Source organism: Pogona vitticeps, chromosome 4 (genome assembly GCF_051106095.1).
Source record: "Pogona vitticeps strain Pit_001003342236 chromosome 4, PviZW2.1, whole genome shotgun sequence".
Lineage (NCBI taxonomy): Eukaryota > Metazoa > Chordata > Lepidosauria > Squamata > Agamidae > Pogona > Pogona vitticeps.
Window position 1 is genome coordinate 209667622 of NC_135786.1, and position 17180 is coordinate 209684801.

Here is a 17180-nt window from a genome sequence, read left to right on the forward strand (position 1 = left end):
CTGAAAATATAAAAGAATGGTATCTGTAGACTCCCACTGTGGTTTCCTGCATGACCAAAAAGGCTGTTGTGGGATATTCTGTATGTCCAACTAACTACCTATGTGTAGCACAAGCCATAAAATGAAATCTATTTTACGTTTAAGATATTTCCTGTGCTCTCAATTGTATACTACAAATTTCATCTAGGTAAGCAGAAAATTTCCGTTTGAACAAGTCCTCTATGAGTAAGTCAGTGGGATCCATATTAAACTATAACATTTTGCTGTTACAGGTAATATGCAGATAAAGCCTCCAGATAATCCAAATGTCCTATTTCAACCCTTAGCTTCAAAGGTATGGTGGAAAATTGCTCCAGGACTTTGTAAAGTATTTGATATTTTTGTAGAGAACACTATTTGGATCATAAAGGGCTTTGTGCTCATGGAAAAGATTTAGCACAGAAGAAAGAATCCACAGGTAGGCAATCAATATTCAAGTTCTATTCAATACCCTTTCATCTTATTGTAAGTATTTATCTTCTAAAGAACTTCTAAAACCAACTTCAATTACTCTTAAATGCAAAGACTTATGTCTCCCCTACCCTTCTACACACTGGAAAAAAGCTTGTCTGTCTGTTCCAGTGGCCAAAGTATCACCTCAGGAATTGTACTAAATACTTTACTACTGTTAGATTTAAGTAAGCAGTTATAACACAGACTCTCTGTCTGAGGTATATCAATGCTACTGCATGTGCAGACATACACTCATACAAAGCATTGCATACTAATACACAGTAGACTATATATGTTGGCACTGATGAGGTAAGAAAAGTGGGGATCCCAAGAGCAAATCATAGACGTTAATCCTCAAAGTAGGGTGCCTAGACCCTAAAGTTCACAAGCTGAAAAGTATCCAACAAATGATGGGCAGCTAGAGTTCCAGATGCATCCATCTCTAATCTGACCAAACATTCAAACTGGAATGAATGAGAGTTACCTTATCTGAAAAATGCAATGCAAACTGGTCACAGGCCTTTGAAGCCTTTATTAACTGATTATGCTGGTTAATATGGAGAAGAATTTTCACTATTGGGGGGGAAAAAAGTCTGCTGGTTACCACAGAGAACTATGGTAGTGAAATTACTATGTGTTCATTATACTTGCCACAAATCTGTCACCACCTACCTATGTTCTAGCTGTTGACTCATTGCCTGCAGCTTTCCAGAAAACCATTGGGTAAAATACCTTCCGATGTGACTCTATTAAGGGCCTTAGTTATTTCCCTATTCTTGACAGAAACAGAGGCATCAGCAGGACCACCAGCTGAGCGTGCACCATCTCCCTTTGGATGCACCAGTACCTGTCAGTGGATATCAGAACAGCTCCATCCTCCTTGAGCCTTTATATATCCTATATAAGGACACACCCACATATATCCAAACAGGGTGGTCATGAGTCACGAAATCAATCTGAATCAGATAATAAATTGTTTGTGGTTACACAATCTGTACAGGTTATTTTACCAACAGACCATTATATCATATGCCACCAGTACATATGACAAGGTCAAACATCCATCTGGTGAGCCAAATCTAATCCCACAATTATCATGGAAACTATGGCATTCAAAACCACGCTAGACATGCTAGCCTTCTTGTGTACAATGAAGTCCTCCGTAACCAAATCCTTGAAGGTTATTCATACTGTCTCTGAGACCATCTTCACCAGCTCAGACACAGAGCCTATGGGATCGATGTACATCAGCAGAACCCCTACTTCCTCTCAAGTTCTCCAGATCAGGTACAAGAACACAAGCCCTGCCTATTTCTGGACAGAGGAGAAGATGCTGTATTTTGAACAGGATGGGGGAGCAGCTGACCTGCAAGCAGGCCAATTCCAGCATCTGGAGGTTCTGCACAAGGCCTCTTTCTTTCCCAATTGAGTTTCCTAGTGAAAACTTGGGAATTGTAGTTATAGAAAAGTCCATTCTTAAGCCATTTCAGGTAACACAATGCCTTTCAATTTAACATGTGATGATAAACACCTATGAGACACCTATGTTCATGCAAGTCCTTAAATGCCAGAAAATAGCAGTTGTTGAGGGCCATATACTAAAGGACTGTTACTGTATTTATGGTATGTAATTCAGAGATGGCCACAAAATACGGTTTGGCCCAGTTCAGTGCAATGCCTGCACAGGTGTTCTGCAGGTGCTGTGCGCTTCTCCCTCACCTCCTCCGCACAATTGTCCACTCACCAGCTGCTGCACATTTCCCTTCCCTGCCTTCTCTGCACACTGCCAACTCACGGACTGCAACATACTTCCCTCCTCTGCCTTCCCTGCATAGCTGTCCACTCGCTGGCAGTGTCATGGGTTTCCCTGACCCACCTCCTCGCCTGAGTGGACGATGACGTGGGCAAGGAAGAGGAAAGTGAGCTGCAGGCAATGAATGGGTGATCACATGGAGAAGGCAAGGGAGGGAAGCATGATGCATCCAGCGAGTGGGCAATCACATGGAGGAGGTGAGGGGAGGAAATGTGTGGTGCCCACAGAACACCTGTGTGGGCACTGCACCAAACTGGGCCAAACCATGCCCATCTCTAGTATCTATCCTATATTCTATGGTGACTTCAGCTTTAGTTAGATAGTTTATCAATATCTTGGAGCTGGATGGCTGCAAAAACAAGTAATTGCTACCCAGTCTTTCATATGCCATTAAGTTTCTTTGAAGGCCAGTTGCTCTAAACCAGTTGCTCTAAACTACTAGGCTGTGTAAGAACTCTGATGTGCACTGCAAAATCACCGAAATATGTGTTAACCTTGACTTTACATGAATGGAAATTTTTCTTTTGTTCACTTCATTGCAAGGGTCAGCCCTGCACACACTTCACAATGTGTGAACAGATCCATCACAACACAGAAAACCCAGTTGCACAAAATTGGAAGTGGAAGGAGTGGATTTTCATTCAGTTTTTTTGAGAGAATAGCACAGCAGTATTCCTACCCTCAGCAGCAACCAACTTCAGTTATTTTTGTTGTTGTTGTTGTTTAATATATTTTGGGGGATTGGAAAAGTGGCAGCTAACTCTCTGTGCATAAAGATGGGAATGTACTATAGTAGCATCAAGAGTCCATTAGGGATACTTGATTTCCAAAGCCTGGTAAGAACTGAAGGGAACTTCCATCCAAATACAACTATTCAGATTTCACAGTTTTCCAAATGTTATGATGAAGTTGTTTGTTCAAAAATATACTAAAATACTGTGAGGAAAAAATCCAGGTTAAAATGCACATTGAAATACATGCTGAGAGACATGCATTTTGTGTCAATTACATGAACACTTCTACAGGTTAATATGGAAATGTCACAGAAGGGATTTGTGAAGGGTTGACAAGATTAACCCCCTTTGAGTATAAAAACATTACAAATGAGAATTCAGCCTGGGTAAATAATTCATATGCTACCACAATGTTATTCATGACAGAAAAGAGGAAAAATAAAAACAAAGAAAAATGTTAGATAGCATCCCCTGAGTTGCCTTCAGAAGACTACAGTCTTGAAAAGGCAGCTAAGTAATGGATCAAAGAAATGCTAGCGGATTTCTATTGTTCATTACATTAAAAACATTACATATGTGATTCCGAAAACTCAGCAAAAAGAGCAGTGAAAATGAATTCTCGCTCCTTCCTTTCTGTTTCCAAAACGGATTCAAAGTGCTACTTTGTTTTTGGAAGGCCTAATGGTGTTTTTCCTCCTTCTTCTCCAACTCAGCAGTTCAGAAAACACAGATCCGAAACTGCTGATGCCAATCTCAGATTGGAAAAATCATTTCATTGCACGCGTTCATGCATTATTGCACTGAAAAGCAATAAAGGGAAGCAGCCCTCATGGATACCCCAAGGGAAGGTGAATGGGTCAGAGACATCCTTGAACTTTAGGAATTTAGACAATCCAGCAACAGGGATTACCCTCAGCTTAATTAGAAAGTACTGGCTGCATTTTAAGAAAGGGAGATGTTAGTAATACATTTTAAGCTTTAATGAACAGAAGAGGCATTAGAGACTGCTATCTTCAGACTAAGGCAAATGAGCTCTTGGTGGGAGAATGCATTATAAACGCCTCACATTAAATGTCACACTTCAGTGGTAGGTTCGGAGAAAGCTGTTTAATTCAGCAAAGGAAGCTGATTGGAAGTTGACAGTATAGGAAGTTCTAAATGATGGAAAAGACTGTAGGAAGCAAGTATAAAGAAGGTTGAAAGGTATAAAGTCAAGCCATGTGGAAGACTATGGAAATGTTATTTGAATTTAATAAACAGGGATCATTAAATAGTTAATTGGTGATATATGACACTGCTGTATCAAACTGTTTGATGGAGGCATAGATTTTAAAACAGGATCTATACAGGTACAGCTCTTGGCATTAAGGTAACAGTGCAACATTTACCATTTAAAATTTGTTGAAAATTGTACTATAAATCAATATAGAACCTGATCCTCAGTGACATTTCACATGTAATAATGAAAAAGGTGGTAAATTAGATAATCTGTTGGTTTGACCCAGTGGCATTGTATTTATTTATCAGAAACAAGTAGAATTTTGCTATATACCCTGTGTGTGTGCTTATTTGTTTTAGCCGCCCCAAGTAGACGTTGTCTAGAGGGGCGGGGTAAAAATCGAATGAATGAATGAATGAATGAATAAATGAATGAATAAATAAATAAATAAATAAAATAAAATAAATTAAATAAATTAAATAAATAAATAAATAAATAAATAAATAAATAAATAAAATAGGTGCAGTGAACAACATTAGTGAATATTTTGCCTATAATTCTGACTGCAATATAAATCTCACTGAGTTCAATGGAACTGGCTTCCAAGTTTTCAGATAATTCTGTGCCCAATTACATTCCACTGAAATCAACAAATATAAGCCATGTCTTATTACTTGCATTTATCTTTATGATATCAGTAGCCATTCTGTATTTGAATATAAAGAACGAGGAGACAAAAAAGAATTTCTTCCAAGGAGCATATAATCTAGATGTTGACAACGTGGAAGAAAGCAAAGCTGTAAGAAAGATGGAGAAAGAAAGCAAAATGAAAGAGGCATCAACTTGTCTCCACCTTCCATCAGCCTGAGGGGACTGGTATTGACAAGGACAATGCAAAGGACTGGTACTAACTGGAAATAAATGACTGACAACCTACTTGGGAATAACGCGAATGAATTCTACATAACTTGTATCATTTAGAATTTTTTTCTTTGCATACTTCATGATCTATCACAAACATTTACTGTTCTGTACAGCTAAATAACTTTTACCAGTGATCTTCATTTTCACTTCCAGAAGGAGCAGCAAGTTGTTGTTTTTGGTTGGCAGGATGCTAGTTCCTACTTTACATTTATTTTCAGACAAAAGTATCTAGGACTTGGTGGTTTATTGTTTCAAGACCTGTTTCCCATCATATTTTGCCTGAATCCTTGTTATGAAATGGACTCTCACTGAAGCATTCAGTGCACATCTATAGCTACTTGTCCCCTCCCCAATACATGCTAACCATACCATTATCAAGAGAAAAGATATCCTAGTTGTTATGTACATTTAAGACTGTTGAGTTCTGGTTAGTTGTCCATTGGTAGGCCTCAAGCAATTCTAGCATACATCCCAGCTGCTTCAAAGGTCAGGAGTGATTTAGTAATGTTTACTTACTCAATTGTGTTCCTGTCCACTTTTCCTGTCATGTTAATGCCATAAAACTGCTGCATAGCAGCTATAGCAGATTTCATTGTCTCTGCAGTGCGTAGCACGGACATTCTAGGGTCAGTTGGTGGAAGATAGCCGTACTTTTGTAACCACACCTACAACAACAAGCAGAATTTGTATTAGAAAGGATTTATACACTACAATTCCCTAACAGTCAACTACCTAAGCTTTTAATTCAAACATGAGAGGTGCTATCTAGAAATACACAATGTTTGCTTAAATCCTTTTGAAACCAAGGAGAATTGAAAAACTCAGCCCGGTGCTTACAGACAAACAGAGGGTGCGCCTGTTCAGATGGCACACTGCATCCATAAATGGCAGGCATAAAGATATGTACTTCTGCAAACCTTTGCAAAGCAGTGGCGTGATGCAGAAGGTAGGACCACATATTTTTATAATGCTTGTATTAAGAGAAAAATGACAAAAAGATGCATTTTACAATCAGATACTCCTGTTAAACACCAATGAATATCTGGCCTTTTTCCATTTACTGTGGTTACTTATGATGGGCCCTATACAGCCACCATCTTATTTTCCCCAACACAGAATATTCCTTCCATTTCATTGTTTTGAACCTTTGTCAACAGAAGAAACTGAGTTATTGTGGCTTCTGTTTTGTTTTGCCTTGTCTACCCACAATGACCTGAAAGAATTTTTGGAGTATGCAATTTGGGAAAATTATAATGATAGCAGAATTTGCAAATCCTAGGATCCCACCAGTCCTGGTGGTGGCTCAGTAGCTCTTTATAGTGAAATCAAAGAGACCCACATGGGCAATACAAAATACAAATGCAAGAGTAGGTGAAAGCTTTATAGACCACTTTAAAAAATCATTATACAATCAGTGAGCTTTATTCGATCAGGACCATCCACTTTGTCAGGTATGTACCAGTGTGAAGAACTGAAAGTCCAAAAGTTCATAGCAAGATGAATTTTTGCCAGGAAAGTTGTAAAGTACAAAAGTTCTTGGCAAGATGGTGAGGTGATACATTCAGCAGCTGAACGGTTTGTTTCAATATTTCATTCAAACCCTCCTGCAGAGTTTTAAGCAACAAAACTTAAAAACAATAGAGATAAATAGGGTTCAAAGCACACAAGGATCTTGCAGAAAGATCTGCCATCTTTTTCCCAAATAAAAGTGTGGTGCAATAGATAGTGTGCCAGATTAGGATTTGGAAGACGCAAGTTCAAACCCCCAATCACTCATAGAAAGCAGGGAGGACAGTGATAAAACCACTCGTTGAACAAGAAATGCTGAACAGCTCAGTGACCCAGGCCTCTGGCTACAGAACCAGAGGCTGGAAGTTTGATTCACTACTTTGCTTATTTGACAAGGCCTGGATTTGATGATCCATAGGGTCTCTTCCAACTCTGCTATTCTAAGAAGATGATAACGGTAAAGGCCCTAAGTCAAACATGAGTTCAAAAAAGTGATGTGAGGTGCCAAGATGTTGCCCTAAAAATGAAAACTGCCTTTTAAAAGATGCCTCAAAGAGGTGCGTTAAAAGTGAAAGTATTGTTGAAAAACTACAGCTGGGGAAAATTGTTTACCGAACAGCCAGTTTGTTTTCAGAACACAAAGTAACTGATAAGAGAACAAGGCAGAAATAGCCCGTTCAGTTCATGCCAGTTTTCACAGTGAAAAAAGTAAGCAATTGAGTGTTTACGTTATGTGAATCAGAGAGAAGAGGGGGGAAATGAAATGCATTCTATTTTGCTGCTTGAGTTATGTTTACCTATAACGTAAACTGATAAAGTGATGCCACAAAATTGATGTGGAAACCTATGTTAAATAAATGAGAATAACAATATATTGTAAAACAGAAGTGTTTTCAAAATAGCACATAAGGAAAAAAGGATGAATGCCATTTTAAGGAGCTTGCTAAATGATAAGCAAGTAGAGAAGAAAAAGAAAGGTGTCATTTGATTTATAAAGCTAGAGCCTCATGATTAACAGTGTTTTGAAGAAGGTATAAATGAGTATCTATTCTGGAGTATTTATGAATGAATAGGCATTAGTATCGCACTGGACTATACTCAACATACTGCACTGTCAGGAAATCATGTCATTCAAGGGAGGGGGATTTCACTCTGACCTTGATGGCCAGGAGCAAGCCAAGCCAGGCACTGGGCTCTCAAGGAGCTTGACAGGCCAAGCCTTGGTGATGCCAGGAGCTGAACTCATCTCAGTCTGGGAGGAGAAAGATTTGAGATAAGAAGCCTCTGACCTTAAACATGTAGGCTTCTACAGTGGTGCCTCGCAAGACGATTTTAATTCATTCCATGGAAATCGCTGTCTTGTGAAAACATCGTCTTGTAAAACCCAGTTCCCCATTGGAATGCATTGAAATTCATTTAATGTGTTCCAATCGGGGGGAAAATCACTGTCTTGCGAAAATTGTCCATAGAAAACATCGTCTTGCAAAACACAGTTCCCCATACCATCTTGGAGAAAAGCAATCTCCCTCACCTGCACTGCCTTTGGAAATTCAATGGGTCTCAAATAGCCTTCTCCCTCTCTCTCTCTCCAGCAACAAAGAAACTGTCTCTTTGTTGCTGGAGAGAGAAAGAGGGTAAAAGGAGTCAAACCCCCTTCTGTCCCCTGACCCCCCAAGTCATGGTGACCCCCTGGCTGCACCTCCCACTCAGTACAGGGCTGCACAGCCCCAGTCCTGCCAGAGGCCAAGAGAGCTCCTCAGTGTTTTGGGGTGCCCTGCGGGACCCCCATCAGGGGCTAGGTGTTCCTCCCACAATCCTCTAGTGCACCCAAAAACACTGAATAGCTCTCTTGGCCTCTGGCAGGACTGGGGCTGTGCAGCCCTGTACTGAGTGGGAGGTGCAGCCAGGGGGTCACCATAACTTGGGGGGTTAGGGGACAGAAGGGGGTAGGAGATGCAAGGGCCATTCTAACTCATACCTTGTAGAGGAAATACCATGTTGTAAAAATGGTTTTCCCAAGGAGAGGCTTATCCATTGCACTTTGGGTGTGCTGTTGACCCCTGTGATTTCCTTAAATGTGAAGAACTCAACTACATAATTTGTGTTAATGGTGGCATTATGTTTTTGATTTCTGGTTTCTTTTTTTTAACAATCTCTTTACCCTTTGGTTCTTGGCTGTTTTCACCATCCTCTACCATTTAAATTTGCAGCCATAGCCCCATTGGTGATGCTTTGCAAGATGTTTTTTTTTTCCCCATTGAAGCACATTAATTACATAAGACCTACTTTTGGGGGATAAAAAAGTAGGTCTTATGTAATTAATGTGTTCCAATTGGGGGGGAACCATCTTGTGAAACAGGGTAAAAAAACCCAACTTGCGAGGCAAGGACCCAAACATCGTCCAACAAAAATTGCCCATAGGAACAATCATTTTGTGAAGCACAACATTGCTCAAAAAAAGTTATTGTCTAGCAAATTTCTCATTTTACAGAGCAATCGTCTAGCAAGGCACCACTGTAATTGGTTGAAAAGTATAAACAAATGACGCAGCATTAGGCTATACAATGGAGAGGCATTCTATCTGAAGGAAGTGGAAGATACAGACGGCCTGAGAGCGGCCAGGAAATGACCACAGGAATAACATACCCATTTATTTCAACTGGTGAAGGCTTGGTGAGAAAATTTTTTCTCTCTTATCTGTTAATTTCATGCTTAGAGCTTAATAATGCTTTTTTACTTTGTAATTTTTTTTACATTTAAAAGTTTAGATACTTTCTCATGCCTTTCACTGAAACTTACAAGGCTTTTTGCTTGTTATAATTTTATTATTAAGAACTTCGAAGTGTTCTAAAGATGAATTATCTGCCTTTGTAGGCTATGAGCTCCTATGCTTTACTGCTTTTTATAATTTTGATTCAACTGAAGTTGTTGTCTGGACTGCGTGTAGTTACAAGCTTCCAGCTGACATGTATTCGGACTTCAGTATTTATTCAAAGCTTAAGTTCAGTTTTTATGGCTTTTTAAGTACTGTATTTTAAGCCTACAGTCTAGGCTGTAGGCATAACTGTATGCTTTTGGATTTCAGCACATGTGTCTATATAGTTTTTTTTCTTCACAACTGTTAGATTATCTTCAATGTTTTTTGGATTTGCTACTTTTAAGTATGGAACCCAGAAGTGATGAAAATAAACATAGCTTGTACTGTACAGAATTAACAAGTTCCGGAGTTGCCTGAAATAATTGCAACAATGAAGATACATAATGAGATGCCCATATGTTTGAAGATGCTTATACTGATTACTGATTTAATTCTTGTATTAACCCTTTACTGGGATAATGTCAGGTACAATGAATCATAGAATCTGTTCTCTTTGCTTGGGTCTATAAATCTTTGTGGGACACCTAGGAGAGTCAGTAACCCTAATCAGGTTCTGATGATACAAAACAACAATAAAATATATCTGCCATTTCTGCGAAACACCCCAAGTTACCCAATTCTATATAGTGTGGTGGTCTCACTTGAAGCCTACAGTTCCACAGACAGACAGACAGTTTTGTCTGCTTGTACCATTTCTCTATTGTAGACTTTTTACTTGGGGCCTTGAAACATACTCTATTCCTGTCACAGACAAACCACTCCATTCTTTGTGTTCTTTACCAAAAACAATGTCTCTGTGGAGGAAACAATTGCATCTTTGGTTTTTAGTTTGTTTGTTTTATTTTGCCATTAAAACCTGCTCTACTGTATGTTTTCTGTCTCAGGAATAAAGAACAACAGTAGAAGACATTTTTAGTTAAGGACAAAAAATGACCTTCTCACTGTTTCACTGTCTCAACATGAGGACAATTTAACAAGGGATTTTAAGACCCCACAAGTCTCCTTGCCTCCAACCAAGGTGGGATTATAGAACTCCCTCCCCCTTCTGAAGATGTCTGCAATTCATGCATTATGTCTCTATAGTTTCATACACACACACACACACACACACACACACACACACACACACACACACACACACACAGAGCGGAGAAACAAAATAGTTAAGAAAGGCACAAACAACCCATCCAGTGCTTTCAATTCCAACAGACAAGAGCAGTCATCCTATTTTTGAGAAATTTAAGCACTTGTATGAATTGTGCAACTAGTCACAAAAATTCTCCAAATATCTTTCCCTTTGTGCATTTTTGCTTAATGTAACATCTAGCCTGGAGCGTCTTACAAAAGCTGTTAATTATTTAGCATTTTCTTTGGATATTATCTCATATATTACTGTCTTATTTTCTTTTTGATCTGTCAGACCAAGAAGGCTGCAAGCATTTATAACATGACCAGTTCATTTTAAAGTTGCATTTTTCTGACCAAGGTTAATTTCTCTGGCATATTCACATGTAACAGACAAAGCATATGGGTGGGTTTCAGTTCTTTCAGTTCCCTTCTTGTTCAACCATCTTATTTTTCTAGCTATTTCATTTGTACAGATTGCCAGAGGCAGAAGTATGGAATGTTGCTGGTTATGTTGGTTATGCTGGTTAACTGCCTACTACTGCATATGTTTTAGAGAAATGTGGCAGCCAGGCTCCTTAGTGGGGTGAGGAAATATCAGAATATCTCCCCCACCCTGGCTGCTTTGCATTGGTTGCCCATTCATTTCCGCATTGATTTCAAAGTATTAATGATGACATATGAAGCCCTAAACAGTTTGGGACCTTGATACCTGGCAGATCGCCTTCTCCCACCCAGGTCTACCCAAATCACTCGACAAAGCCAGCAGAGACGGCTTAGGGGCCTTACACCGAGAGAGGCCCGGAAGGAAAGAACAAGAAACCGGGCCTTCTCAGCAGTGGCCCCTCGGTTGTGGAACACTCTCCCAATGGAAATCCGCCTGGCTCCCTCGCTGGGCGTTTTTAAAAGCCATTTAAAAACTTGGCTCTTTAGGCAGGCCTTCCCTCCAGTCAATTAATTGATCTTTCTTTCTCAATTATCTCATCTTGATAATCTATATATGATCTGTTAGTAGGTTTTATTATTACGTATCTTATTGTATCATATTTTATTGTATTTTATTACTCCTGTAAGCTGCCCCGAGTAGACTTTGTCTAGAGGGGCGGGGTATAAGTCCAAATAAAGTAAAATACAGTAAAAAGATGGGCCCAAGGCAACAAATCACTGCTCAGATCATTGCTTGCTCTGCTCTAGCACTGCTTCTTACTGGTTCCAAAAAAAAGTCACAAGTTTGGGAAAACAGATATATGGATATCAGGGAGATACGTTTCTCTATACGTTCTTTGGCATGAATTACACATTAGCCTAAATTCTCCCCTCTCCACTGCAATGAAGCTGAAGAAGACTCAACCAGGGGGGCCCCAGATATCTAGCCCCAATGACATTGTAGTTATATGTCCCAGTGATAGGGACCTTATAAAGGATTCGCAAATGTTGGATTGAAACCCACATTTATGAACATTGATCAATGGAAGAAGTCAGAATATAAACATTACTATCCTCTAGAGTTAAATAAGCATTTAAAATGGCAGTGAAGCCAAGGAAAAGCATAGCTGTGTGCAAGAGCACCTTCAATACAATGAAGGTAGGGCCAAGCCCTTCAAACTGAGGTTGGCACTGGGCAAGGGAATATAAGCCTTTTCAAACTGGCATACTATGTTTTGGAAGTTCTCCATGAAATTACAAAGAACAATGAAACATGGAGGGACTTCAGTTCTTTTCTTCAACACAAAGCTGAGGAAGGTGCATAGTTGCTTTAACCACATTACATTATACCCTGCCTCACATTCAGCCCCAACCTACTGCATGGATCACTAAACAAGGTTGTAACAAAGGGGAAGGGATGAAGAATACTCCTGCCTGGGTGGATTTGATTTAAATCAAGTCGATTTAAATCATGATTTCTAAATGTAAAGACTCATTCTTGCTGGTAGTTGTAATCTTTAAAATTTGCAACCAGATGAAGATTTCATATTTAGAATAATAACTTGTCAGATTAGTAAAACAGCTATAACTGATTTTAGTTTAATACATTAATCACTCATATTCGAAGAATTATTTAAATAATTTTATTTAACAAAAATAATAACATTATATAGCATATAAATTCTTTTATTTTCCTAAGTATCAATGCTTATTAACTGAAGTGGTTAAACAAAATATATTTCTTAAAAGCAAGCTATCTTCCAAACAATCTTCAAACCTACCATTTAAGGTACAGTAGGAACCTCCCTATCCACCTAATAAGAATCCGCTGATTCACTTATCTGCTGCCTGAAAATACTAAATGTTCTCCCACCCGAAATACATTTTTCTGTATCTGTATTTCTAGTGTTTATTTTCCAGAACTGGGCACTAGAGGGATCCAGAGCCCATGCAATGTATAGCACACACCACATCCGCGTTTTTCAGCATCAACAGGAAGGCTCCAAATCGATCCCTTACAGACACTGTGGTCTTTCTGTAACGTGTTATTGCTTGTACATAGATTTGCAGAACAACAATGGGGGCTTTTCTTGAACTTTGTTTATTTTATACTAGAGGTGGAGAGGAAAAGATATATAAAGGAGGAACGAAAGATAAGGGGGCAGAGGATGAAGTGTAAAAAAGAACAAAAAGTATTACCTGAAAGGTGGAAATGGAGTCTTAGAGAATCCATGGACTGGGGAATGGGAAAAAATTATGGTGCCAATGGAGGAAGCAGAGGGGAGACACTGGTCTCAACACCCAAAGAAACCTACTTATTGGGGAGAGGGAATGGCATGAGAGACAGAAGAAGGAGAGAGAGAGCTAGCAGTAAGAACAGAACAGGGAGACGGAGGGGGGAAGTGTGGGAAACCTCCAAACCAGGTTGGACCAAGCCTCTCCCTGGGATATCTAGTTGGTGTGTTGATCAGAAGGCAGAGGTGGAGTGAAGGGAGAAAGAATCCATGGCAGTGTTGTCAATGTTGCTGCCATCAGGATCCATTCCAGAATTCATGTGGACCACTGGAGCCTTTGGGCAGAAGCACTGGACAGAGAAAGACCTCTTGGCAGGAAGCCCCATGGAGGGGAGAAAGAAGAGTTGATAACTGAGACTGCCAGCATTTGGGGGGGGGGGTTAATACTAGGCCCAAAAATGTTCTTTTAAAAATCACAAAACAAAGTATTCATATGTTCAGTTTTGATTTTTCATGATGTTTCCAGATTTATAAAGGTAGTCTCCCCAACCTATTTTATACGAAAGCTATTGTTCCTGAAAACCTCCAGAACCTGGGGGGGGGGGACCACAACTCACAAAACATAATTTTAAAATTGGTGAGTACAGGGTTTCCACAGAGATGTGAGGGCTACAAAAACATCCTTGATGGGCAGCATAACAGGTTGCATTTTGCCAAGTACCACTCTAATGTATCAAACCACGGTATCAAGCTGTGAACCTACTACTTCAGGGGAATGTCTCTCTGCCTCACACAGGATGAACACCGTCCACTTGAGCAAACAAAGTAACTATCAAAGTAGCATGTCTGTACTGAACATCAGTGTATAATCCTCATCCAGTCTCTTACTACAGCACATCACTGATTTACCATGTCCACCATGTCACCGAAATTTGATTAGGAGAAAAATAAAGTAGTGTGTGTGAGAGAGGGGACATCTGCATATTATTAACACCTAAAACCATACATAATCGACCTGTCAGCACAATGATGGGTAAAGTGTTCCTTAGGGCTGCACATACTTGCCAGGCTGTATGGTCCCCAGTCCTCCCTCTGGAGTTGTCTTTTCTTGGCAAAACTAGAACAGTAGGCCCTGAAAACTTCCAGGAGTGGCAATTCACTTTTTAATAAGTCACTAGAGATGTGATTTTTGTTTTACAATAAATGGAAAAAACACATAAAAGAGAGTCTTACTTTTGTTTTCAGGTCCATTTGTAAATTCCCAAATGAGAGCCTTTTAAACACGAAGGATTTGATGTAAACAAAAGAGGGGCACACAAAACATGGGCTTTATTTGTGTTTCTCTGTTTTGTTAATTTTTTTCTTCAGTATTTGGGGACGTGGTGGCGCTGTGGGCTAAACCGCAGAAGCCTGTGCTGCAGGGTCAGAAGACCAAGCAGTCGTAAGATCGAATCCACGCGACGGAGTGAGCGCCCGTCACTTGTCCCAGCTCCTGCCAACCTAGCAGTTCGAAAGCATGCAAATACGAGTAGATTAATAGGGACCACCTCGGTGGGAAGGTAACAGCATTCCGTGTCTAAGTCGCACTGGCCACGTGACCACGGAAGATTGTCTTCGGACAAACATTGGCTCTGTGGCTTGGAAACGGGGATGAGCACCGCCCCCTAGAGTCGAACACGACTGGACAAAAAAAAATTGTCAAGGGGAACCTTTACCTTTACCTTATTTGTCCGCCAAACTGCCCAAGATATTTTTCAGCCAGTAATAAATATTGTGTGGGCCGTGGCTGAGGAGAATGTGGAGAGATTGGAAACAGCTGAGCAGCCTCCAGGTTTTCCCTCCACAGCAGACAGGCTTCGGGGCAGGCTTCGGAAAAGACTCAGGGCAAGAAGAGCAGAGGATCGCTCTAAGGCTTTCCACAGGGACCTGCGTTCACCTAGCCCTGAGTACTAGCAGAATAGAGAGCTTTCCAACAGCTCAAGGAGCTGCTTTAGGATAAAACAAGCTTCAGCGAAGCCAGAAACTTCGTGGAAGCAGGGAGTCAACATCTTGGCTGGCATCCACGTCTCTTGTTCCTGAACTCTGGACCTTGACCCTGGACCTGTGCTGGTATAGAACTTTGGACCTTGGCCCTGGACTACGTACTCTGAACTCTGGACTCTGACTGTGTATCTGACTCTGGACTTTGACTTTGGACTGCACTCTGTAAGTTTGTTTCAGAACTCTGGTTTGCATTCTTGGTATCTCTGACCTTGGACTGGTTTATTGGACTTTGGCTATTGTAACCCCCAGGAACGTGACAGGGTGTTTTAGCTCAGTTCTACCACATTCACAGCTGATCCCTGCCCTGCCAACCTATACAAGGCTTCAGTTGAGCTCTGGGTCAAAACTCAGTCCGGTGTTCCTCCAGCTCCGCAGCAATTCTCTCTCGGGAGAGACACCAGGCTCTTCCTTGAAAGGTGTTCATGATCTCAGGTCCAAAGAACTTAAAATTTGTCCAACAAGATATGACCCTATGATCTGAACAGGACTCTGTGATATGGATTGGTCATTGGTTCTGCTTCTCCATTTAGAGTTTAAGATTCTTCCCAGAGCCCTAACCATGGAAGGACCAGTTCTGAAAATCACCCAGAAACTGTAAGAATTCAACAGGGTTAGAAAAAAAAAATCCTACATTGGCTGTGTTTTGTGAAAAAAGGTGGAAAAGAAATACAGCAAATTAATAAATAAATGTAAATAAACATGGTAAATACTACCACTTTTTGATAGTAACACTTTATCTTAATAATGTGCATATAGTTTATATTTGGCAAGTCACAAAAAGCCATGATGGCTCTTTTCAGTGACCTGCAGTTTTCTGTTTCATCCAAAATAGGTGTTAATGCTTTGAAAGGCCCATAATAAACCCGGCTCTTAGACCAGAATCTGAAGCTGTTTAAGATCCTGCCCATTCACCAACACCCCGACCTCTTACAGTATTTATCAGTACTTTCAACTAAACACAATCATGGATTTTGACATAGCTTACTATTAAAAAGGATGGAAACATTTGAATGTGGATTTATCATAGGATATTAACAATTTTTTGGACCGAGAGGACAACCAATAAATAATTACTATGGCAGATTTAAAAAAGAAAGGCCACAAAGACATCTAAAATGCAGAAAGCAGAGTAGTTTGGACATGTAATGGCATATTAGAAAATCAGATTGTTACAACTTTCTGAAAATTGCTTCATCAGTATGTCATTACACTCCAGATTTAACCGTCCTCTGAACAGAAAAGGTCTATTGCACTATTCAAGAATCACTTGTTCTTTTTGCATAATCACTTGATTAAGGAAGTCGTCTTGCAAGGACAGAATTAATACCCTTTTTCTCAATAGGATTTCCTTTTTACATAAAATATATTATCTTAAGTTATAGGGAAAAACATCCCTGACATGTGATTTCTTGAACAGAATGGACTCTGGCATGCTGATGTCCTGCTATGTATTATAAATACAAGATTTTTCAAAAATTGAAAAGGGCATTTCCCTATATCCTCCAAAACATAGAAAAAAGATCTTTATATTTGTTTCAAAACCATGAAATATAGCACATGGTGGTGTGCTAGTTTGCAAAGACTAAGAGCAGAACAGCCTATAGAAATAAAATCAAAAGGTCAAACTTCACAGTTCCTTTTCAAAAACTATTATTTGAATGCAGTCTGACATTTGGTTTTCCAATCTATTTCACCAAATAACTCCACTTTTACTGTTTTCACTGCTTCATCTGCATCACCAAATTTGAACCACTGCTCTCAAATTTTGTATCAGACATTTCTG

The 17180-nt window shown here is 39.8% G+C and overlaps 1 protein-coding gene and 1 non-coding gene across 4 annotated transcripts in view; one reads left to right on the forward strand and one right to left on the reverse strand.

Moving 5' to 3' along the window:
• The window catches only part of MMP16 (matrix metallopeptidase 16), a 219727-nt gene that overhangs the window by 110304 nt on the left and 92243 nt on the right, over window positions 1-17180 (reverse strand). For 2 of the 3 annotated variants that reach the window (XM_020804979.3, XM_020804978.3), the window contains exon 2: window positions 5699-5847. The exons of the other annotated variant lie outside the window; for it this stretch is intronic. In XM_020804979.3, the coding sequence (XP_020660638.2) occupies window positions 5699-5847 (149 nt within the window). The remainder of the gene's footprint in view (window positions 1-5698; window positions 5848-17180) is intronic. 3 annotated transcript variants of the gene reach the window in all.
• Window positions 8662-8828, forward strand: LOC140707160 (U1 spliceosomal RNA). Its single transcript, XR_012087111.2, has one exon. It is a non-coding gene; the product is annotated as a U1 spliceosomal RNA (small nuclear RNA).